Source organism: Diabrotica virgifera, chromosome 5 (assembly GCF_917563875.1).
Source record: "Diabrotica virgifera virgifera chromosome 5, PGI_DIABVI_V3a".
NCBI classification, from domain to species: domain Eukaryota; kingdom Metazoa; phylum Arthropoda; class Insecta; order Coleoptera; family Chrysomelidae; genus Diabrotica; species Diabrotica virgifera.
Window position 1 is genome coordinate 236,647,916 of NC_065447.1, and position 26,280 is coordinate 236,674,195.

Genomic DNA, 26,280 nt, shown 5'->3' on the forward strand with positions numbered 1-26,280 from the left:
TTATGCTTCGCTAAAACAACAATATACTAACAAAATCCTCAGATGCGAGCGTAGAATTCTCAGAAAGTGCCTCAGGAAGCATTGGAGATATCCGTCGGTATTGGTACACCCACTCGCTAAACTACCCCCCATAAATGAGAGAATCCGTTCTCTCAGCAACAAATATGTCATACGAACGATTAATGGTAACAACCAAAGGGCTAAAAATGTCCTAATCACCCCTTGCAATCGGCGAGGGCACATACTCACCGGGACTCCCAAAAACAAAGTTCCATTCCCTCCGGCCAATCTTCTACAATTGGCCAGAAACGAACTTCCCGATGAGTACTACGAAATACTTGAACAAACTCCCCTAATGTATCGCAGATAAATAACTGCATCCCCACACGCTGATCTAAGAGCCGTTCCTCTAAGGTGACAGATTTGGAACCCCCTCACTGACTGGTCGCTTGCTGAGCATGGCAATTTCTATCTTTCGCTCCTACAACTTCTGCGCTAAAACCACCTTCTTAACCCAATCCACTAGCAATTCTGCTTCTCCACATCATCGACGCAATCTCACGCAATCTCCCACACTCCTGAAAAGGAGGAACCTTCACCCTGAAGAGGCTTAAGCCTAAACGGGGTATAAACGACGAGTTTTCACTTCAGCGAACGCTATATTGAAGTATTTTATACGATTTATGAGTTTCTTACTCTCAAATGTGTTTAAAATGCTTAACTTTTTGGTAATAGACGAAAAAAGCGAAAATTTACCGTTTTTTGATTTTCATTTGTTTATAACTATGTATATCATCAAAATCGGCTATAGAAAACATATAAGTTATTATTATAGATGTCCATACTTCTCAAAAAATTTAGTTTCGGCCTGGAGGGGGTTGTGTCACCAACAGGATATTTTTTCCCTTATTTCTCTGAACTTTTATTTAAACAAAATGCTGTGAAAACAGAATACAATTTGTAACTTTTAAATCGATATGATTTATTGAGGATTCCCATGTGATCGTATGCGATAAACAAGGCGAGATATTTTTCATAGACATAGAGAGTTTGAACGATTCTCTGTCCTACTGAGCCCGAGATATTTCTGTTCTTTTCAGGCAGGTAAACAGACTTTTGTTATAAGAATTTTAAGGGAATAGCTATTTGTATAACAAGGGAGGGAAGTACTAGTTTTCCTCCCGAGAATAAAGTTTACTGCCCGACGCGTAGCAGAGGGCAGTAATCATTCAAGGGAGGAAAAGGCACTTTACTCCCATGTTATACATATGGTTTTTCCACCTTCCTCAAATTAATATCAAGTCATTTTTCATTTTTACTTAATTTATTTTAGTAACTAACCAACAAAATTTATTAAAACCAAAACTAACAAGTAGGTACAATATAACTGTCAATTGTCAAATATAAGTCAAATTATTAATGTAAACATTGTTAAATCAAAATAACAATTTACTGTTTTTTACCATTCTGCAAAATACTGCGTGTTTTATAAATAAACGTTAAAATGTATAGATACTTACGTAATAGAAAATAGATATTGTACAGGGCGTCAATAAGTTATATTTCATGAATGACGTCACTTTTACTTTTCCTCCCTAGGTAGGAAAAATATTTTCCTCCCTAGGGAGGAAAAGTACAACTTTGCTCCCTAGAATCAGGTCCCGAAAAGTATACTTTCGGTAGAGGTAGGTGGAAAAAGGATTTTTTACTATCTTTTTATGGTATTGTAGTTTTGTAAATTCAAATATTTTATGATCAAATATTAAAAAAAAACCTTTAAGCTCTAGAAACTTTTGTAGCACACTACATATATAAATCAGAGCGATTACAAATTAAGGGTTCAGTCCAAAATATAAATTTGTACGATTAAGTAAATAAATCTTATAAAATAATTGTGTTTTAGTGTTAACGTAAGAAGACTGCAAATAAATTAAAATAAACAGTATAGTATTTTACTTCCTATCAAAAAAGAACATAATAAAAATGAGAATATCGAGGTTAATACGAATAATCTCATATACCGGAGATGAAAGTAAAGAAGGGAGTACCTATCGGAAGATAAATGTATATACATTATAATATTTTTTAGATTTTAGTGTATATAGTGAATGTAAGTAAATTAAAATAAATAAACTAAATAAATTAAGTGTTAAAATTAATTGTAAATTAGAAGTGTTATAGTTATTAAGGTACCAATGGTATTATAAGGATAATAACGCGAGGTCAATGGTGTATGTACCGAGGGCCTTTGGACCGAGGGATATAAGTTGACCGAAAGCGTTATTATCTATAATACCCGTAGTGCCTTCAACGTTTAATGTCTGACTAAATTATTCTTTATATGCAAAAAATTTGAATGAATTTTGAATTAATTAGTTTTCAAATAAGTACATTTACCAGCAATAGTCGTAATGTAATTTAGTCCATGTGGTGAGACCGCTCCCGTCTGGAAAAATTTCTGATTTGGTTTCTTTGTGGATTCCTATTCAAAAATGTCCCCTTTAAACAAATCTGAAGGGTGCCGGGCGGAATTTTTGGGAAGAAATTGTTTAAACAATTTTTTTAAACAAATACGAAAGAGCACTTTTTTTGCTCCGTAACATATATTTTTAAGTTTTGTGCGACATTCTAAACAAGAAAGGTATCTTGTAAATTTTCTCAAAAATTGATAGTTTTTATTGAAATTTCAGTTTAAACATTCAGCTTCAAGATTCTGAAGAGTGATTGCGTCTAACCTTAATTTAAACCGTTGTTTTTTAATTGTTAAATACGCATGTCCATCCGATTTTTTGCCGGTGCGGCGCACTCTATTTCAAAAATCTCCAATTTTTCTCCGAATATTTTTTTTTCTAGATTCTTTAGGATATTCTAAATAAAATAAGTTTCCTGACATTTTTCTCAAAAGTTAACAGTTTTAAAGTTATAAGCGATTTAAAATATAAAAATGCGTTTTTTGTCATTTTTCGGATTTTAAATCGCTTATAACTTTAAAACTATTAACTTTTGAGAAAAATATCAAGAAACTTATTTTATTTAGAATATCCAAATAATCTAGAAAAAATATTTTTCGGAGGAAAATGGGAGATTTTTGTAATAGAGCGCGCTGCACCGTCAAAAATAATCGGATAAAGACGCATATTTAACAATTAAAAAACAACAATTAAGGTTAGACACGATTACTTTTCAGAATCTTGAAGCTTAATGTTTATTCTTCAATTTAAGTATCTGGCAACCTCAAAAATACTAATTAAATATGAGTTTTTAAGCCTCAAAAATACGTATTTTCGCATTTTTCAGATTTTTAAATCGCCTATAACTCGAAAACTATCAATTTTTAAGAAAAATTACAAGATATCTTTCTTGTTTAGAATAACCCAAAAAATCTAAAAATATATGTTCCATAGCAAAAAACGTGATCTTTTGTATTTGTTTAAAAAAATTGTTTAAACAATTTCTGCCCAAAAATTCCGCCCGGCACCCTTCAGATTTTTTTAAAGGGGACATTTTTGAATAGGAATCCACAAAGAAACCGAATCAGAAATTTTTTCAGGCGGGAGCGGTCTCACCACATGGACTAATTGTGGTAACCATAGTTTTACTTAGGTTTTTATTTGTCAACTTGACAGTATTTAACTAGTTATTTAAATTTAATGCCCTAGGGCGTTATTTTTCCAAATAACGCCCTAGGGCATTATATCATACTTAACTGACTTCGAAATCATGTCATTATTTGTCAAATAATATACCAGTCGGACATAAAAGTTATTAATAAAAATACCATAAAATTAATTTATTAAGGTCATAACATTACACATACATTTGCGAGTTGTTTTTCGAATTCGATAACTTTTTGTAGTTCATCACCGGCTGTAGTTTTATTGGCACCTAGAAGTATTGCTATATTGGTCATATATCTATGATATGCTAAAAGATCTCCCTTGCTGCTGGGCTTTAGATAATAGTCTCTACTTGGTAGAGCTAAAATCGACTGATCCATCTGTAAAAATTAAAATGAAACTTGAATTAATATTGTTATAAAGACATATGCAAACAAAACCGTTGATTGAATACACGATTCGTGTATTCAATCAACGGCAAAACTTAATTATAAATGGACAAAACATCGAAAATATTCAAAAATATATATTTTCGCTCCCTTGTCGATGTGCATATGATGTGAACAACAAAAACGAATCATTCTTGCTAACAGATACTAGATTCTATCAAAACAATTAAAATCAAGGAATACCTCGAGAAGTAGGTATATGTACAAAAATAAAATTTATAAAACCATATATCATAAAAATAATTAAAATTAATAGATTAACAGCGGGATGTCCTACGGTATGCGGGACACGAGACAGGACAACGAAAATAGCTGCGGGACAGGATGAAAAAGAGCGTGACACGGGACGGGACAAATGCCTGCCCCGCGCTCCGCTGTCCCGCGTGAAACTCTAAATTTTTCTCAGTTCACTTACATTACTGGATGGGCTTCTCTAATTTTTTATTTAAAAAATTGTTGATTGTTTTACCTGAATAATGTTCACAGAACTATTTTTATCATCGGGTCCAACCCATTGCTCGATAAGTAACCCTTCGTTATAATAACTTCTTATCAATCCGATTAGAATTTCAACTGAGAATGACGGCACGGTCCAGTTTTGTTTCAGAACTGGCCAGCCTCCCAGCTGGTTCAACACCTCTCTTATCGGCCTATCTCCAGTCTTCCTTATATTGTCTGTTAAACAATAAACAATGGTTAGTGATTTATTTTAAAAAATATTTTGGGTAATAAAGTAACTTACTTAAATCCATGCAAGTATTGTAAAAAATTTTTGCTTTCCTGGTCGCGTCATTATCGTTCAAATTCAACGGTTCTTCCAATACACCTGCAAATGGAAATAAAAATAAACTAAAAATAATAAATAAACTTTTATTTACAGTCGAACCCGCTTATTGGAATAGCCTTTGTGCCAAGCAAAAATATTCTTATAACCGGGATATTCTAATAACCGATCATTGGTGGCTAGCCGTAATAAGTGTACCGAATATACGTAATAATAGTACATACTATGTTAATATGTATATGCATATTATGGTTTTAGGTCTTTTTATGTCAATAATACAACAGCGTAACGTATTTATTAACAAACCAATAGTACATTGTTTACCGGGTAGGAAAAGCTTAACATTCCTGGACGACTGTGAAGATTGCTAAGTCGAGGCGCAAGCCGAGACTTAGCAACACAGAGTCCAGGAATGTGGCTTTTCCTACGAGGTAAACATACTATTTTTCCGCAAATCGTTTAAAATTCGACAGATATTGATTGATTTAAAAAAAAACGCGATAATTTTATTCCCAAATAAATGGTGCTTTGAAATTCCTAATAAAATTACTTGGGTTACTATGGAAACGTATTGAGGTTGAATTGTCAAACTTGACGCTTATAAATTTAACACTAACAACTGTACGGAAATATCATTTCCTTACAGTAAGGAAATGACATTTCCTTACAGTAAGGAAGTCCTGACTTTTTCTTCAAGAAATTTTGACAGGAATGTCAAAATTTCCTGGCGATTTGCGGAAAATTACATTATATTATGTGGATGCATACAGTAATTAATATGAAATGTTTGCAATATATAGATTATGTAAATATTTTCGTATTAAAATACATAATATACTTAATAAGAAAATTATTTATTTAGTCTTAAAAAATAATCGGTAATTGTAGCTGGTTTTGTGTTACATAAAATACTAGTCACTTTTGTTGCTCTGAATTATAAAAATTAAAAAATTTATAATGGTTTGACCATCCCGAAAACGTTTTATAACTTTACAAGCGACAAGGATGGTAGAACTGTTTCTTAAAAATTTTATAACAGGCAAGTGGGTGGTAATATGTATAGTTTATAGACAAAGGAAATTATTTTACGACTGAATTTGTCGGTAAACGATTAAATTGGTACTCATAATAACGCAATAAAATATTTATTACCTATCTGACAAACCCAAATAATATAAATAAAACAGCACTACAAGCCTTCGAAGCCCTTGGCGAGAAATTTTTAGGAAATTCGAAATTGTAGGTAAAAATTTATTCGTTGACCTGAAAAATCTTCTAATAAGCGGTATTCCTTTATTAATACGTATTCCAATAAACGGATAAATTTATTAAGGAGTAAATGGAAACGTTTCGGGAACTCGAATTTATATTCCATAAACCGGGATATTCCTATAACCGGTACTCTAATAAGCGGGTTCGACTGTACTTTCAAGCAAAACGAAATACAAAGAACCTGCGATTTAAAGATTTCTTACGCTGAAAAACAAATTCTGGTTACAACCTGAATCCGAGTGTTCCACAGTTTTCAAAGCAAATGGACGATAAATGGTTAGACGGGGAGAATCTACAATATGCATTTCACGACACGTCAATTGATCTAGGTCAAAATCCAATTAATTTGATTCCTAGTGCTCAATTTGTGAGTTAACGAAGGTACAAAAATATGATAGCAATGTTTTAGAGGCTATAACTTCGTTTTTCAATACCATTTATACCAGCGGACAACTACCTAATAGTTGGTCTAATTCACTGTTTATAGCTCTACATAAGAAGACAGCAGCAAAAACCTGTGCTAATTATAGGACCATCAGTTTGTTAAACTATTTATTGAAAATTTTTCGGAAGGTAAATACATGGTCGTATCTACAATAAATGCGAGAAATACCTGGATGACACACAGTTTGGTTTCCGTAACGGGTTTGGAACGAGAGAGGCACTATTTGGAATGAACGTACTTGCTCAAAGATGTTGAGATATATCTGTAGACATATACTGTTGTTTTATTGACTTCCAAAAGGCATTTGATCGTGCTATGCACTCTATATTGATCGAAGCTCTAAAAGACATTGACTTGGACGGCAGAGATGTTCGAATAATTGCAAATTTATATTGGAATCAAACATCAGCTTTAGTATATGGTGTGGAATTACAGGCTCTTAATATTAAACGAGGAGTACGGCAGGGATGCCTCTTGTCACCCCTGCTTTTCAACGTTTACTCCGGAAGAATTTTCATAAAACAACTTTCTGAAAAACAAGAAGGAATACTTGTGAACGGTGAAGTCATCAATAATTTGCGATATGCGGACGATACAGTAGTACTAGATTCTAGTCAAGAAGATCTGCAAACACTACTTGATAGTGTCGTTGAGAGTTGTAGGGAGGCAGGTCTGGATCTGAACATACAGAAAACCAAAATACTCGTAATAAGTAAACAACAGCATATAAAACCATGTATATATGTAAATAATACCAAAGTTAAACAAGTTGATAAAATCGTTTACTTTGGACAGCAATTAAATTGTAAGGCAGAAAGTCACGACGAAATTAGATCTAGGATAGAGCAGGCTAGAGCCGCTTTTAGAAGGATGTCCAAGCTGTTATGTAACAGAGACCTAAAATTGGCATTGAGGATCCGCATACTTCGCTGCTACGTGTTCTCGGTCTTACTTGATGGTGTCGAGTCCTGGACTGTGAATAAAATCGATCTAAATTGCCTTGAGGCTTTCGAAATGTGGTGCTGTAGAAGAATTTTAAAAGTTTCCTGGGTGGAGAAGATTCGAAACTCCACAATACTAGAACGTCTCAGCAAGACTACCGAGATCATAAAAAGCATCAAGCAGAGAAAGCTGGAGTATTTCGGACATATAATGAGAGGTACCAAATATAGGTTGCTACAAAATATCATGCAAGGAAAAATAGCAGGCAAACGCAGTCCAGGACGAAGTATTGTACTCTACTCTAGTACATACTACTCTTCTGTAAAACCTCTACATTGCCGTCTATTAACATAAAGTCTGTAGAATCTTTGATTAATATTTCCAACATTATATTAAATAAATCGGTCAATGTGGGATCTCCATGTTTTATTCATCTGATTTATTCCTCAAACTATTGTTTTTTGTTAATTGTAATTTCTAAAAATGTTATCTTTTAGACTTTCTGTGTGAAACCTTTTAGAATATACTTACTTAGAATACTTATTTGTATAGCTTCTGTTTAGAATATTTTTTTAAGTTTCTCCTTACTCCTTACTTAAGAAAAAAGGTAAAAAAATAAAAAAAAATGCAGAGTACAAAATAAAAAGAAGCCAAATTCGGAAATATCGTAAAGGGATGAATACGCAACCCTCCCTTAATGAATATTTCATCATCTGGAGACGCATTTGAGGGCACGGTTGCTTTGAGGAGATATTAGAAAATAACTTGAATAATACATAATGCCAGTACCTAGTGAACTTATGAACGCAGGGAAAGACCATTTTGTATAAACAGAGTGTGTCACCGGTGACACGATGGTATATTATGGATAAGGGTAAACATTTTATATATTCAGTGATACGCGGGTGAATAAGGAGTATATTTTAAGACTATTTTAATATACAGGGGGCTCAAAAAGTGTGGCGTATCAAACTTGTTTTTTATCACCAAAAGGCATAATATTTTTATTAAATTGGTGGACATAATGGTGGAATGAAGAAATCAAAATAGTAATGAAGGAAAAGAATTACCTGGAACAAATGCAACCAAAAATTTATAGAAAACGATCAAAAGGAGTAAGTATATATTACAAAGAGAAACGTAGGCAAACGGGCAGTCAAAATGACAAAAAGAGAAAATTGGGAAAAACTTAGAGATAGCTTGCTGAACACAGGATATAAAATAATATTTAACCCATTCTTTGCCGATCACGTGCCAGCGCGTGATATGGTTACTTCAGTCAGGTGCCGTTCAACAGAATAGCTCGTAACCGAGTTCCATCTCCTTCGATCGGCAGCGAATGTGTTAAAAGTGAAATCCCTGTAGTTGGCTGTATACCATAGTTATAAAAACTTACTAATAAAGTGACAAACTTTCAGTGTAAATAAATAGTATATTAAATTTTTATTATTTTTTTAATTATCCAAATGGGTTAGTAAAGACCATTACAGAGCGTTTTCGGTCGTATCAGGCCATCATCAGTGCAATCGTTTAAGTATGTCGGTACATCGGTAGTTGAAACTAGTGATGTTGATTATATGTAGTTACTTTCGAGTATTCGTTACAAATCGTTACTTTTGTATAAAGTAAACATTTACATTATTCGTTACTTTGATTACTATGATTACTTTTGTTACTTTTGTATTTGAGTACCGGTAATCATAATATGAGGTAATCATGATATTATCGAAAATCGTATTTCTCAGTAGGTAGGTATTTTGTATAGGTATTCCGATATAACAAGTAATCATTTACAGTATTTGCTACTTTGATTACTATGATTACTTTTGTTACTTTTGTATTTTATTTGAGTACCGGTAATCATATCGAAAATCGTATTTCTCAGTAGGTAGGTATTTTGTATAGGTATTCCGATATAACAAGTATTCATTGACAGTACTCGTTACTTTGATTACTATGATTACTTTTGTTACTTTTGTATTTGAGTAACGGTAATCATATCGAAAATCGTATTTCTCAGTAGGTAGGTATTTTGTATGCCCAGGCCCGGCCCTAGGGAATTTGCCGCCCTGGGCAAGATCGGCGACAGCCGGCCCCCTTGGTAGACCCAAAAACTCAAAAATTTCACCATGGCTCTTAATTTGCTGAAATCTATCACTTAATGCATTAATAGTTGTGTCTATAATTTTTAAATAGAACTAAACTTAATATCATTTTTCACTTTTCTCTTTCTTCTATTACTGCGTGCCTCCGATTTTCGGATTCTCGATTTCTAACTTTGATGATAGCTCTTTTGCGTCTGTCAAATAGCCCTGGAATTTTAAATCACTTCTGAGAGACCTAAAATGGATTTCCGTTTTTTCTAATAAACTTACAGCTTGATACACTCCCATATCAATACTTATTTAGTGATTTGCAGACTACGTTGGTGTGAAGTAAAACGTCATGTTATATTAGCACAGAGCAAAGAAAAGTAATATCACGAATTTGATTTGCCAAACAACTTGCCTCATGGGCAACCATTTTATCGTTGTTTTTATTGATAGTCGTTTCTACAAAATCATTGTAGATTTCTTCAATTTGGTATCGGATGGGAGTAATGGCATCAATTCTACTTTCCCATCTAGTTTCAGAGAAAGGTTTCAATTTTAGGCTAGAAATATGATTTTTCAGTACAGCCCAATGATAAATAGATGCTGAGAAAAGGTTGTAAATTTTTGTCACTAAGGAAAAGAAAAAAACTGCAAACTGTGAGGCTTTAGCAGCATCGTTCACGACTAAATTGAGTGAACGGCTAGGCTAGAATATGGGACAAAAAATGCTCTAGGATTTATTTTCAAACTTTTGTTTTGAAGTCCCAAGTTCTTCCCTTTCATGTTTCCCCCCCCCCCATTATCATACCCTTGTCCTCTCATATCTTCCAAAGGTATTCCCAGTTCATTCAGTTTTTGCAAAATAACTTCTATAAGTCCCAAACCAGTGGTTGCAAGTACAGGCACAAATCTAAGAAAATGTTCTGCAATTTTTACACTTTGTGAAGGACAGGAACCTAAATCGACAAAACGTACAATAATAGTCATCTGCTCCACTCCAGAAATATAAAGATGTACAATCTAAGATTATGCTATAATACTTTGCTGATTTCAATAAGTTTAAAATTTTTTTTTAATTTGGTCATAGAGGAGCTCAATAATTTCGTTTTGAATACGTTTTCCCAAGTAGTGATGCTGATTGTTACTACCATTCGTTGTTCTCCTAATGTGCTCTTGTAAAACAGAATCAAATTTTTCAGTCCGATTTTTGTCTAACTGCTAGTTCGCTTCTTGCACTGTCGCTGTGACTGTCGATGAGCTGGAGACTTAGAGTGGCTGGACAAAGTCAGCCATATGTTTCCAATTATTATATCCATTTTCACTAAATTTAATTTTGACATTAGAAAATATTTTACAGAAAAACCAATACACAGAAGTATTTGTCTTAGAATAAATTATCCACTTTCTCTCAAGAGTTTCACCATTGTAAATTTTGTAACTATAGTAGTTAGTTGTAAATAAATCTACGGGCATCTGTCTAGAAATCGGAATTATCTTTCGGGCACAATTGAGCCTCTGCAACGGATAATTTTGGTGGGGGCTTCTTGTTAAGTTCTTGCAAAGTTGTTCTAACAAAATCATTAATTTTATTGGGTCACTTTGCTGGATCATAATAAATAATAACATGGTTACCTGTGATAGTAAACAGTAGTAGTGTCATCAGTAGCTGACGTAGATGCTGATGATTGTCCTAGATGACTGTCGTTGGACTGAGAGGGGGCGGCAGCAGATGTGGATGTTGATGATAGTCCTAGGTGACTGTCGTTGGTTTCGCCGCTTTTGTTCATAAATTTGTTTTTTTTTAATATTAAAAACATAATTTATTATTTCTTCAATTTCAAAAATTTGCCGTCCTCTAAAATTTGCCGCCCCTAAATTTACCGCCCTGGGCGGCCGCCCAGTTCGCCCACCCCTGGGGCCGGGCCTGTGTATGCCCCCCCTAAATGCCATGGCCTAATAAAACCAATGCAATACATACAAAATTAAAGTTGTTGATCATACTGTAGAAACATTATCATTTCCACATTTTTCCGGTCAGCCTAGAAAGTAATCAAGTGTACTGGTTGTAGATACAATAGTCGTTCTCGCTCTGATACGATTGGTACGAGATAATGAAGTAATCAGAGTAATCAAAGTAACGATTTGCCTCTCTGTATAGTAATCGTAAGTAACGAGTACTTTGTAACGAATAGTTACTTTTTCAACATCACTAGTTGAAACGAGCCACAGATATTGGTCAAAAGGCCGTTAAACTACATTATTTAATCATTTAAAATTTTTAACATTACGATGAACATTCGATGTTAAAGGAAATAAAAATTGATAAGGATATACACATATGTATATACACATATCTGCTCGAAATGCACGTGGTTTTATGGTTGTATTTACCTCTCACTCTCTATGGTTAATAATTTAACTTTAAATTATTAGAGTATTTTAAAAATTCTTACCTTTAAGAATTACCTGTAATTGATCAGCCATTACTTCGAACGTGCTGATCGAACTTTTATCTTCGGGTATGAGATGAACCTTGTTCCAAGTACCACAAGCATACTGAAAGAAATCTACACATGGATCGACATTGTGATCCATTGCTGCTAATAAAGAAGAGGCTAAAATCAAAACTTAGTATTATTTGGCATGTTGTAGCTGAGAATGGACTAAAAATGAATATAAAAAGACCAAATACATGATAACAAAGAAAACAAATATACAAACAAACATACTCGTACATTTGGGAAATGTACCGATAGAAAGGGTTGATAAATACAAATACCTAGGTACCTGGTTTTCAGACATTAATGATCAAATAACAGAAATAAGGGCCAGGATACAAATAGCAAGAAATGCGTTTGTAAAAATTTCTTTAAAGCAGCTTTACATCAAGGCTATGCAAGTCCGTCTTGCATGGCATATCTTTTGCCTAGCTTGACCTTTTTACATCAGAGCTATTTCTGTGCAATTTTGGATACCACTTTCATTGTTGCCAATAGAAGAAATATATCAAAATATTAACTTTAGATATTTCACTTGGAAATTTAAGTACATAATTAAATATATTCATTTTGTCATATTGGCAACATGAATTTTGACAGGACTTGCATCAAAATAGCATGAAAAATAGAACATGTTTTAATTTTTCGTCTAGCACAGGAATTGCATGGAAATAGCGCGTGGGCATGCGCAGTAGCGTGATTGGTCTTGCATGGCTCTTGCCTAGCATGAAAATAGCATAATGTAAAACTGTCTTTAAAACAATTTAAAACAACAACTTCTCAATTTCTCTGCAACAAAGACCTTAGAATAGAACTCAGAGTAAGGGTAAGAACAGAACAAGTGGGTCGCGGTGGAGGTGGAGGTCGCGGTCGATGTCGATATCCATGTAAAACAAACACATTGTTGTGAATGGAAGAGAACAGAGCAGGTAAGTCGCGGTGGAGGTTTAGCGCGATGCCATCCAGGAGGTTTACATCGATGCTTTTGAAAATAAAATGAGTTTGTTTTACATGGATGTCTACTGCGCGACCCACAAGGATGCTTCCCTGTGATTGGTTTGTTCGAAGCCAAGTTGTCATTACCTGCGCTATCTGAGTTGATCAGTGGCGACGCGTGACTTTTTCTGAAGTGTTACCAAAACCAGATGCAAAAAATCTTATTTAAAAAAATGAAGATATGACAAAATGTATATATTCACTCACCGGCACAAAATTCCGCCACCCAAAATTTTTTATTAAGTTTGACAATCTATAACTTTATTATTTGTACTTCGATTTTAAAGATTCTTGCACGAGTTTGTAGGTACATGTATTGATGTCAATTGCTATTATTCCGGTAACAAAAATTTTTGGTAAGATGGCATTATACGGGGGTGAATATAAGCGTTGTTTTTTCTCCTAACTTAAAAAAATTCTGTGGAAAAATTGGAGGGCTGATTTTGTTTCATACTCCTTTTGTATTATCCTGGAGGTATCACTAAAGTCTTGTTTTTTGAATTATCTGAATATCTCTTTTCTTGTAAGAGCTGTTATTAAAAACATTGCTTTCAAGGTTTATTTAATTAAAAATATCAAACGAACTAAAATTAACAAAACAAAACAAATTTAACAATAAAACAAAACAATTCAATAGCGGTTATGTCCACCTCTTGCAGCAACGACTGCTCGCAATCTGTTTAGCATCTAATAAAGATGTGTTTTCCTTGTCTGGGGAATAGCCCGATATTCCTCTACCAGGGCCATAACTGTATCAAATTTTCTGGAGGCCTAGGATGACGGCAAATAGCTTTTTTATTCATCCCATAAATGCTCAATATGATTGAGATCTGGGCTGCATGCGGTCCATTCTAATCTTATCAATCCAACCTCAATTGTATGAGTCAATCAGTGTTTTTATTTACAAAAAATGGTACAGATCTTACAGAAATACAAAAAAAAGATATTCGGATAATTCAAAAAATAAAATGTTGGTGATGCCTCCGGGAATATATGACAGGACTATGAAACAAAATCAGCTATTCCATTTTTCCACAGAATTTTTTAAAATTAGGAGAAAATACAACGCTTCCTTTAACCCCTGTACAATGACATGCAAGCAAAATTTGTTGTTACCGGAATAATACCAAACAACATGAATACATGTACCTACAAACTGGTGTAAGAATCTTGAAAATCGGAGCACAAATAATAAAGTTATAAATTGTCAAACTTAATCAAAAATTTTGCGTGGCGGAATTTTGTGCCGGTGAGTGTAGCTTCAATAATATCATTTTGTATATCACTTGAAACTCTCGAAAAAACAGATGTTTCTAGATGTTGACAAAATTTTTGATCTTTTTTGGCAATTAATGTTAACAATTCCCTGTAATTGCCTGGATTGTCAGAGTCGTCGCACTCAAAATGACCACGAAACGCTAGTTCTTGTTTGGCCTAAAAACATACAGTATCTATTATAAGTGTGCTAAGGATATACCTATCTATTTTTTTAACAAACTCATTATGTTTAGCAATATTTGCTATAAAAGCTTGGTTAAGAGAACTTTTGATTTTTGTTTTGCCAAACTGAATCAAATTGGGTATACTTACATGTAGGTAACGGAGAAATTTCATGTCTCCTTTTTAAAAATCTAACACTATTTAAATCGTGAACCTGGTCCACCCATTTTTCTGTAGAACCCAGAAGACATGTCCAACAATAAAGTATATTTTTCTTGCAACCATAATATAACCAAGGATTTTCACTGTACCAACTAAATTTAAAATATCGAACTACTTTTGTTGATTCCTTTTTTAAATTGTTTAAAATAGGTCTTTCATTTTTAATCTCATTTTTTTCTTCAAAATTATACAAGGAGAATTACTTTTCAAGTAGTTGATCGATTAAGAAGCGACACTCATCCATGGTTAACTGCACGCACACTTTTTATAGGTACTGTCACCAATTTTAAATCTGGTAACAGCGCTACTGATACACAGCGCGTTTATGCCTTCGCTTCTTCAAAATTTTCAGTCACTAGCCGGTCCCGAGCGCCAGCGTGGGTATATAACCATTGTAACCAGAAATGAGTCTGGTAACAGAGTATAATAAAGTGCAACTGAGTCACATAAACTCGCCAATATTTTCGTGTCTACGAGTAGTGGCTATTTACTGAGTTAGGTACTATTACCACATAATAATATATTTCTATTTTAAACATATTGGTAAATAAAATTATTCATCGTCATAAAATATTTATTTGCAAGATTTTTAACTGTTACCAATGGTAACAGTGGTTACATGGACGCTTCGCTAGTGGAGTTGATACTTTTTATATAATCCCTTTTTTGTATTCAGTTTATTTTTGAATTTATAAAGTAATTAAATATAATAAATTTTTGAAATATGAAGGAGGATCTGATTATTTACAGCTGATATTTCATCACTATCATCACTTGACTGACACAACATCGCAAAAGCACGAGTCTTTTTGTCATTCAAATTTAATTAAACTATTTCACTTGATAGTGGTTTTAGCTCGACTGACAGCGCAGGTGACCTCCTTGCTATGTGCTGTCGACATCGTCCGCGACTTAACTAGTAGCATCCACCGCGACCTACACCTCCACCTCGACCCACTTGTTCTGTTCTTACCCTAAGAGCTCTGAGATGCTACGTGTTTTCGATACTGCAATATGGACTTGAAAGCTGGACATTGAAGCAAGAACACATAAATAAAATACAGTCCTTTGAAATGTGGTGTTATAGGAGTATGCTTAGAATAGCATGGACAGAGAAGAAAACTAACACGGAAGTATTGCGAGATATGGACAAAAAATATGAAATAATAAACACAATAAAAATAAGAAAGTTACAATATCTGGGACACGTAATGAGGGGGCAGCGATATGAACTGCTAAGACTGGTAATACAGGGGAAAATATCAGGAGAAAGAAGTATCGGAAGAAGGAGAGTATCCTGGTTGAAGAATTTAAGGGACTGGTTTAAATGCAGCTCCATAGAAATCTTCGGAGCAGCAGTAATAGAGTAAAGATACTTAGTGATGATGATATCCAACATCCGATTGGGAAACGACACTTAAAGACGAAGAGTGATTGAGATATTAGCAAATGTAATCATTTTTCTTCTCTTTTTAAGGCCAGGCATTCCTCCTTTACTCTTCTTGTTAATTCTGCTTGATATGTTTTTAGATATGCTCTATTTTTATTATTATTACTTCTTGGCAGTCGTTGTCAAACCATTTGTATTTTTAAACTGGTTTGGTTTTCTATACTCTCTCGTAATGGTTTCAATGTTTTCTGTTTCAACGGTTATCCACATTACTCACATTAACTGTGTTTTTTCATATGTCTATCCTTCTATATTCTATAGGTTTGATATTCTTCGGCTAATTTCTTCCATTTGAAGAAACACCATCTATGGGTGGACCTACATATTCGTGTATAATTTTTTTTTTTACAAATTACCTGTTAGAATTAAATTGTAACAGAATTTTAATATATTTAGAATTGAAATTAAAAGCATTTTATTGGATTTAGAACCATATTCTGTGTATGAGTTTTTAAATCACACATTTTAACTTTTAACTCATCATCATCATCATTCTCTTTGCCTTATCCCTATGCGGGGTCGGCTTCCCTAATTGCATTTCTCCATACAATTCTATCTTGGGTCATATCAATATTAATCCCCTTTACCAACATGTCCTGCCTAATCGTCTCCCCCACGTCTTCTTTGGTCTTCCTCTCCTACACCTTCCAGGAATCTGCACTTCAGCAATTATTCGTATTGGGTGATTAGCGTCTCGACGTTGAACATGACCAAACCATCTCAACCTATGCTCTCTCATTTTGGCATCAATTGGTGCCACACCTAGACTTCCCCTAATATATTCATTTTTATTTTATCCTTTTTTGTCACTCCACTTATCCATCTAAGCATTCTCATTTCCGCCACATGCATTCGTTGTTCCTCTTTCTTTTTCACTGCCCAACATTCAGTTCCGTACATCATAGCCGGTCTTATGGCTGTTTTATAGAATTTTCCCTTCAACTTCATTGGAATTTTCCTGTCACACAGCACACCACTCACTTCCTTCCACTTCATCCATCCGGCCCTAATTCTACTGCATGCATCTCCATCGATTTCTCCATTACTCTGTAATACCGATCCCAGGTACTTAAAACTATTGCTTTTTACAATCAGTTCACAGTTCACTATCCCAAAATACCATTTTATTTGTAGTAACTCCATCTTTAAATGAACATTGCAAATACTCTGTCTTTGTCCTACTAAGTTTTAAACCTTTTTCCTCCAGAGCTTGTCTCCACTGTTCCAGTTTTTGTTCTAAGTCTCTTTCAGTATTTCCTACTAACACGACATCATCAGCATACATTAAGCACCATGGAATGTTACCCTGTAGTTTCGCTATTATCTGGTCCAAAACTAATGAGAATAAATACGGACTAAGCACCGAGCCTTGGTGCAATCCTACTTTCACATGAAATTTATCAGTCTCTCCCACACCTGTCCTAATACTAGTCGTTACTCCCTCATACATATCCCTCACAATCTTTACATATTCACTAGGGACTCCTTTCTTATTGAGTGCCCACCACTCTTTTAACTTTTAACTCATAGTAGTTGTAATTGTAATTTTGTACGTATATTACACTTATTTTTCAATTGTGGTAATTTGCTATAATTGTGTTTACAATTTTTTTAATAAAAGATATTTTGAATTTGAATTTGAATTTGACCTCGGTAGCTTCAGATGTCCATGTAATTGCAAGAATGGCTTGCATCTATCACATCTATCAGGATATGATCTATCTGGATAACGATTTCATTGTAAGTGGATTTTCATGTTCCTCTGTGTATCATTTTATGGGAAATCTTGTACCTCCTACTATCATGTTTTTGGTGGTTGAAAAGTTTATTAGTCTCAGCCCGTTATCGTCTGACTCTACAAAATTGTTCTTTGCCAATTTTTCCCAGATTATTTTCACGTCACGAATTAGCAAATATTCCTTAAGAAAAGTTACAAATTTACACAATTGTGTAATAAGAAAATACCAGGCCGGATTTACTCCAAAAAATCAACAATTAACAAGATTCATTCAATAAAATAGATCCTGGCGGGAAAATTATAATTCAATATTGAACCTCATCACCTATTCGTCGACTTCAATTCCGCGTACGACAGTGTTAAGATAACAGCACTACACCAATTTACACAAGTGTAAATAAATTAAAATAAAAACCTGATAAACTAGATGTTAAAATTCATTAATAAATTAAAAGACCGTTAAAAGTACTATATTGGTGTCAGAATTGGGATAGGCATTACATTTTCACCTCCTTAAGAAATGGTTCTCCTTGAAACCTTGTCGGGACTGGAACTGGATGCTGATATCGGCAAGGACTTTTCTAGAACAGCTACCTATTTGTGTAAGAAAGTTCTCGACTCTTTTACCTGCGACTTAATTGTTGACCGCGTTTGGCCACTCTGAGGTTAGTTAGACTGAGATGCCATGTGGAAGCAGGATCGCCATTACAATATTAAAAATCAGAAGGTAAGATGGAAACAGATCACCAGAAACTGAACAGTGACTGAATGACGACAGATCTTAAAGCAAGCCAGGATCCACAAAGAATAGTGTCGAGTCAAATATTATTTGTCATATTGACGAAATATTGTTAAAGATAAAAAAGTGTGTTAAAAATCAAAAAATCTTACCTGTTCGAACACATTCCTCCGTTAAACAAATTGTTTTCTTTTTCACTAAAAATCGGAATTTACAATAGTTTTACAATCATAACCTTACGTGAATTAGACCTTACCAGTACAAGATTGATTCTTTCTAGTAAAAACCATAATCATGAGCATCCCGCAGAACGCCAGAAGGGCAACTACCAATATCACTAAAAGTTTTTCTCTGTCAGGTCTATGTCGAGGCACTACAACGGTTTTGGTTCCTGTCCGAGCAATCTCCACTACGGCATTCCGAGAGTTCATGTTTTCAGGCACTTGGTATTTTGAACTGATGATTCCATTATTACTGCTTACCCCTTTCCACGTATTGTTCTGATTTATAAGGTTGTTGCTCATGTTTTTCTATTTTGCACGCTGTAACAAACAATTTTAGTTTATACCAAAATAAATTAAAGGTCGCAGACGCATCTAAATTTATAATGATGATGCAGGCTCAGATATAGTTTCCCCAACATTTAATCTTATATTTACACTTCCCTCAGAAACAACCATTTTCACGGCAGAACTTTATGCCACAGACCAAGCTCTAAAATACGCAAGTACCTCTAACATTCCAGGAGGTCTTATTCTTACCGACTTTCTTAGCTCTATCGCAGCCATACAATATCTATAACCCAAACACTCCATAGAAAAAAAAATTAAAAAAAATAATAATGATGCGGCTGTAGTTTCGTGTTGCAACGAAGTTGATAATGGTTATTCATTTTGATTTACATTTACTCCGATGGGAGTACGAAGGGAACCATTCTCGTTGGAACTTTACCGCGCTGAAGAGATGGGACGTGAATTATAAATTGTAAAATTCCCTCATCTTCCTTAGTCTCAGCATTCGTTATGGCTTGCAAATTGTAGAAGCCTCGGAGGTGTTACCAGAGAAGGTTTCCATTGTTTTCAGTCTGGTAGGATGTGGAATAACATTTTTAGTTTTTGTTTTATGTGCTATTAGATTGAAAACTTAGTTTTTTGATAGCAGTTGCCGCTAGGGCATCCATGCCATTTCGTTCGTTGCAATCCGTGACTGCACGCCGGGGTTTGTCCTAGTTGGGTTAGAGTGCAGCATATGTGCCTTCTGATGAGAGACTAATAAGTTTCGAAACCGGTAGAGGTGCTTGCTGCACTCTCTGATTGAACAAGAATAATGATGCGGCTGTAGTTTCGTGTTGCAACGAAATTGAAAATGGTTATTCATTTTAAAAAAAATTAGCATTTTTTTCGTTTAAAGCGCTACAGGTAAAAATAAGGTAATTAAATATCTTTTTTAGAGAATTCATCTTTCAGTAGATGAGCAAAGGTTCAAAATGGCAGTTTTTGAATTTTGGTCTGATCATTTGTTGCTTTGCTAATTGCAAAATAAGACTAAAATTTCGAAAATAAAAAATTTGCTGTAACTTTTGCGAAAACGAACTTAAGACTTTTATATTGCTGAAAAGTTGAGACAACTCATATCATGCACAAAAAATTTCAAGACGATTCGTCAATTAGTTTAAATTTTATTCAATTTGTTTATCCCAAACAGCTTTTTTTGCAATGTTATTGTTCAGAAAATAATAATGATACAGGAATTCTGTGAAAACTACATGAAAGAAGAATACTGATATTTTCAAAAGAATTAAAAAAAATCAATCAAAAGTCATTTTCATCATTCCGAAAACATTTTACCAAAGTACAGTCATTTTTGGCTTAAAAACAATTTGAATAGATTTGTTAATATTGACTGTAGAGTAAATCTACTTTGGGATTTCAAAAGCTAGTATTTTTACACGAATTTTCAAAAAAAACTTTTCGCCTAGGTTAAAAGCGGTCAAGGTTAGCCACTTTTATTATTTAATTCACAGTTACTTTTATATACATAAAATTCTCCTGTAATAGTGTTAGTTACCATACTACTCCGAAACGGCTGGACCGATATTTATGAAATTTTACACGTATATCCTGTAGGACTGAGAATAGGTTTTAATCTATTTTTCATATTTTTTTAGACAATATTGCCTACCTTAATTTTATATGGTGTAGAATTAAAAAATACATACAACCCTTAATTTTCATTCTTCTATCACCAACCCCCATTTTTCAATAGCCATCTATATATTTACATCTATAAAATTCTCCTGTCACAGTGTTAGTTGCCATACTCCTCTGAGACCGCTTGACCGATTTTTATGAAATTATATATGAATAATCGGTAGGTCTTAGAATCAGTCGTAATCTATTTTTCATATCCCTGAGTGATAAGGGGCGTTCCCCCTTATCACTTCCATTTATCTAGTTCCCCCTTATCTAGTTCCATTTTGTAATGTTACGTGGGGATATGTGTACATAACGTACTCTACAAGACTACGAGTACATACAAATTGAAAAAATTATGGTCAAAATTAATCAACAAGCTCCGGAGATATTAATCGCAGCATATGTTTGAAGAATCAATTTCATTTTTTGAGTGCACGGATTTTAATAACTCCCCTCCCCCGTCCACGAATCGATTTCGTTAGGACGTAATTTTTAAAGCTTTGTTGACCACTTTGTTGAAGTTCAAACTTTACTGAAACTTTTACACATAAACTATATACCTTTAGTTTCAAAATGGCGCTAGTTAGGTTGCTTAATTGTTATAAACAAAGTAGCTGTGAATTAAATAAAAAAAAAGTGGCTAACTTTGACCGTAACTAATCCAGGCAGAAAGGTTTTTTTTGAAAATTCGTGTAAAAATACTAGCTTTTCAAATCCCAAAGTAGTTTTAATCTAGAGTCAATATTAATAAAGTTATTCAAATTGTTTATAAGCCAAAAATTACTCTACTTTAGTAAAATGTTTTCGGAATGATAAAAGTGACTTTTTATTGATTTTTTTAATTCTTTGAAAATATAACTATAATTAATAAATAACATTGCAAAAAAACTCTCTTTGGGATAAACAAATTGAATAAAATTTAGACTAATTGACGAATCGTGTTACAATTATTATTTGTGCATTATATTGACTGTTTGACTCAACTTTTCATGCAATATGAAAGTCTAAAGGCTATTTTTGCAAAAGTTATAACAATTTTTTTATTTTCGAAATTTTAGTTTTATTTTGACATTTCCGAAACAATAAATGATCAGACCAAAATTCAAAAACTGCCATTTTTAACCTTTTAAAGGATACTATACGCCACGGTTATTAGACTTTATTACGGTTGTCTTGTCCGACGGTGGTGGGGAGACTTATATTTTTGACTTTACGTCACAAGAGTTTACATTCCTATATTTTTAAATTATTTTCGATCATTGAATGTGTGTTATTGTGTATATTTGTGTTATTATGAAATAATAAGACAAATAGTACACATTTTATCTTATACCGGGTGGTGAATCGTAAAAAGGGCCATAGAAAACTCAATGTAAAATTCTGAATTGTTGAATTCCTGCTTCCCTAATTATTCTACATCAGAAGTCATGAGAGAATATTTGTAGAGAATTAAAATCTGTATTAAAATCAAAAGTTAAAATTGTTCTACGATTTAAATGCATTCCAAAATTTTGAAAAATATGATACATTTGCCACAATAGGTATGCGTGTAAAAGTAAGGCCACACGTTACTATTTAACTGACAGTGCTCACACCATTGACTGAATAAAAAAATCTTTATTATTAATCCTTTCTCCGCAACTGAGGGTATCTTATCAACCGTATTGTTTTTAAACAATAGATGATAAAATAAAAATATTGACAATTCAAAAATGTGAACATTATTGCATTGTGTGTGGCCTAAGTTTGGGCTGAAAACTAAAATGTATTACATTTTGACAAAATTTTGGAATATGTTTAATTACGTAGACCAATTTTAACAGTTATTTCCAATACAGATTTCAATCCTCTTCAAATAGTTTCTAATGTCTTTTGATGTAAAATAATTATTAGGGAAGCTGGAATTCAACAGTTCATAATTTTACATTGAGTTAATGCAAAACTTTGACGCATGTCAAAATTCTCAATGTGTTTTAATTGTATTAATTTTTTTTTTCGAATCCTGCGAAAACTAATAAATATTTTTGAAAAATTTAAACTCAGAATGAAAGACTACATTATTACCGAGGGATGAAAGTCCCTGAAAACTTCTATAATGTTTATTTTAATAAGTTACAGGGCTGAAAATAAAAGAGAAGTGTGATATTTAATTTCAAATATTTCATTCAATAGAATCTGCTTGTTTATTCTAAGGGGCTTTCCGCCCTCGGTAGTAATGTAATCTTGCATCCTGCGTTTAAATTTTTCTAAAATAATTGGTTTTCTCAGGATACGAAAAAAATCATATTACGATTCAAATGACAGTAAACTCTCGTGACGTAATCTCACCCTTAATGTTCATTGGTTAGTCAATTTAGGCAACCGTAGTAATGTCTAAGAACCGTGACTAAAATATTTTATTACTGTATTTTTACCTGTGGCGTTTTAAACGAAAAAACTGCCATTTTTGACACTTATTTGTTAATAACTAAAATTCTCGTCCGAACTGTGACGGGCATTTTTGTATTTATAATTTATTAGGTATATTATAATACCCAAAAAACTTATTTGCAACCTGGCTGCTCAAGAGTCCCGAACATGGCATATTTAAATGGGAGCCCCCATTTTTTATTGCAGCTTTATATACCCTTTGCAGCCCCTTACGTAAAAATAAGTAACTTGTATTCAAGACATTTTTTCGAATTAGGGATAGATGCCGCTATAATCTAAAAAAAAACGATTGTTGGAAATGGAAAATTAAATTAAAAATGGACAAGTCCCCACTAAAATGGAAAACTTGACTTAAACTTTTTTGGATTTAGGACCTACTCTTCACAACCCAATAGGTTCCCAAAATGCTCGAGTCACTGAACATTTAGCATACTTTGCACCCCTACCATAAATTATTGAATAATATTCAAAAAATTAAACGAGAATATTCATTTAAATGTATTATTTTTTCTTCGATAAAGATAATGTAAATGTAGTAGTAATTCCGAAATTATGGTTTAGGTATAGAGAACATTCTATGAAAAATAATCAGTATTTCTTAAGGACTTAAAAAAGGCAAAAAATATACAGGGTGATCTATTTGCAATAAGAAAGTTCATTAGATTTGTATAGAAACGAAAGCTCTGACAACAACGTAAATACCACCATAATATTGGCTGCATCAAAAGACCTTTACATACCAAAATCTATAAAAATCATTCAAGCCGTTTTCTAGATGATTCAGAAGTTCCATACATAAAACTCACTCTGTATATCTATACCACTAACTTCTTTTAAACGTCGAAAAAAAAATGTGATATCACCCTACATCACATATAACATAATTTATAACAATTGATATTATAAAAAAACGAAGTTTTCTTCACAAGAAACCCTCACTTACCCTCACTTGTTGCATAACACGTTATTAGTTCTAGTACACTTAAGCTAATGATAAACAAACATCTCCGATTTTCCAATGCAGATCATTTTTATAGGTTATAATCGGATTTCTCAATTCACCGCCCGTATTCGGTCAATAGAGCAAAACAAAGCATATTCACCGCAATCGTTCCCACACGGCACTTCACAGTACAATGAGCATTTCCTCATTTTCTTCTGCGAAATAGTCGGAAATCGGCAAATCCGCTTTTCATCACACTTCAAAAGGCCTCTAGATGCGCGCAAGAAGGATCGATCATCCACTCAACCTAAATAAACGTAAACTTTGCACTGAGAGCCGAAACACTCCAGGAATATTCAGCGGTGAGCTGTTAGTCTACGAGCTGGATCATCGTCGCCTTAGTACTATAACTTGATAACTCCAAAATTGACGTTTTTGAGATAACTAGTTCACAAGATGTATTTTATTTGCCTCCATATTGTGTAAAAACTTGATAACTCGCTCCAAACGGGTTAAGTATTTATTTATGATTGACGAAAGTTGATAAAACTCAAATGCTCCTAATATTCAGTGCTAAAACTTGACAAGATAAGTTATCAAGCTATTATTTAATCGAAATAATCGTGAATACGACATACACTGAATGCTATAACTAGATAACTCGAGTTATCTAGTTCTAGCACGTGTTTTTCTGAAACCATTGAGCTTACCACATAATTGCTATCTGTTTATTCGGTTCATTTTAATGCCAGAATTCGAGAATCGTTAGTAAACCTGGCAACCCCCATGGCAGAGGGCTAATTTTCAACAAAATAATGTTTAAAATATTAGTTGTGTTAAAAAGTTCAAATTTGCACCGTATTCCTAAATAGATCAGTTGCCAAAAAGTTAAGGAACAGTATTTTAGAGCCGCAGAGTGAATTCCGTATTTACCAACATCATGGTAGCGGCACAAATATCTTTAATATCTTTAAACTCGTTTATCTCAAAACTACTAATTTCGAGTTATCAAGTTATAGTATTAAGGCGACGAATTGAAAAGGAATGTGTTCGTTTCACTCCTTTTTCCGTTTTGTCACCCATCCATTTATGTTTTCTACATTGCATGATCTTCATATGTTTTCGCTTCTCTCCCTATCCAACAGGCTTTTCCCTGATATTCGTCGGAGTAATTTCATATCTGCTGTTTCTAGTAGTCGTCTCGTTTTAGATGTGTCAGGTCTTGTCTCCTCCGTGTATGTCAATATAGGTCTAATTGCTGCTTTATAGATTCTTGCTTTTGTGTCTTGTCTTAGATGTTTGTTCTTCAAAACTGTGTCATTAAGAGATCCCGCCGCTTTACTTTCTTTTACATTTTATTGTCGCACTTCCTCTTCAACATCTCCGTAACTGGTTATATCTATTCCCAGATATCTAAACCTTGCTTTCTGCTTTATTATTTTCCCATCAATTTCGATTTTACATCGTAGTGGGTATTTAGATGTTGTCATGCATTTGGTTTTTTCTGCTAATATATTGTATTTCTTGGCTGTTGTATTGAAGATCTTTGAAAATCGTCTTCTGTCTCGGCGATTAATGCGGCGTCGTCTGCATAATATAATATTTGGATTTCTTTGTTCCCCATTCTGTAACCATAACCTTTACGTACTGCTTCTATTATTCGTCCATTATTATATTAAAGAGCAGTGGGCTTAATGAGTCACCTTGTCTGACTCCGCTTTGTACTGGTATAAACTGCTTTAGTTTTCCATTTATCTTTACCTGTATTCGATTGTGAAAGTAGATGTTAGTAAATGTAAGACGTCTTCGACTTGGATGCGATCGAAAGCCTTTGTCAGGTCTATAAAACATATATAGGCTGGTTTATTGTACTCAATGGCCTTTTCTGTGATTTGTCTCAGTATAAATACGGCGTCTACGCAGGATCTTCCGGATCTGAATCCTTGTTGTTCATCTGATAAAGTTGTTAGTTTATTGATTTTGTTGGTTAGGACTTTTGTGGTTAGCTTCTGCGGTGTGCGGTGTTC

At 33.7% G+C, this 26,280-nt stretch overlaps 2 protein-coding genes across 2 annotated transcripts in view; one reads left to right on the forward strand and one right to left on the reverse strand.

Moving 5' to 3' along the window:
- LOC114331100 (neprilysin-1-like) overlaps window positions 1-24,553 on the reverse strand; it is a 43,386-nt gene extending 18,833 nt beyond the window's left edge. The window contains exons 1-7 of the mRNA XM_028280568.1: window positions 24,254-24,553; window positions 18,942-19,227; window positions 18,838-18,882; window positions 12,056-12,217; window positions 4,809-4,892; window positions 4,536-4,741; window positions 3,818-3,997 (exon numbers count right to left, since the gene is read on the reverse strand). Coding sequence (XP_028136369.1) covers window positions 3,818-3,997; window positions 4,536-4,741; window positions 4,809-4,892; window positions 12,056-12,217; window positions 18,838-18,882; window positions 18,942-19,209 — 945 coding nt within the window. The 5' untranslated portion in view covers window positions 19,210-19,227; window positions 24,254-24,553. The remainder of the gene's footprint in view (window positions 1-3,817; window positions 3,998-4,535; window positions 4,742-4,808; window positions 4,893-12,055; window positions 12,218-18,837; window positions 18,883-18,941; window positions 19,228-24,253) is intronic.
- The window catches only part of LOC114331102 (major facilitator superfamily domain-containing protein 6-like), a 101,470-nt gene that overhangs the window by 14,323 nt on the left and 60,867 nt on the right, over window positions 1-26,280 (forward strand). The gene's annotated exons all lie outside the window — the stretch shown is intronic.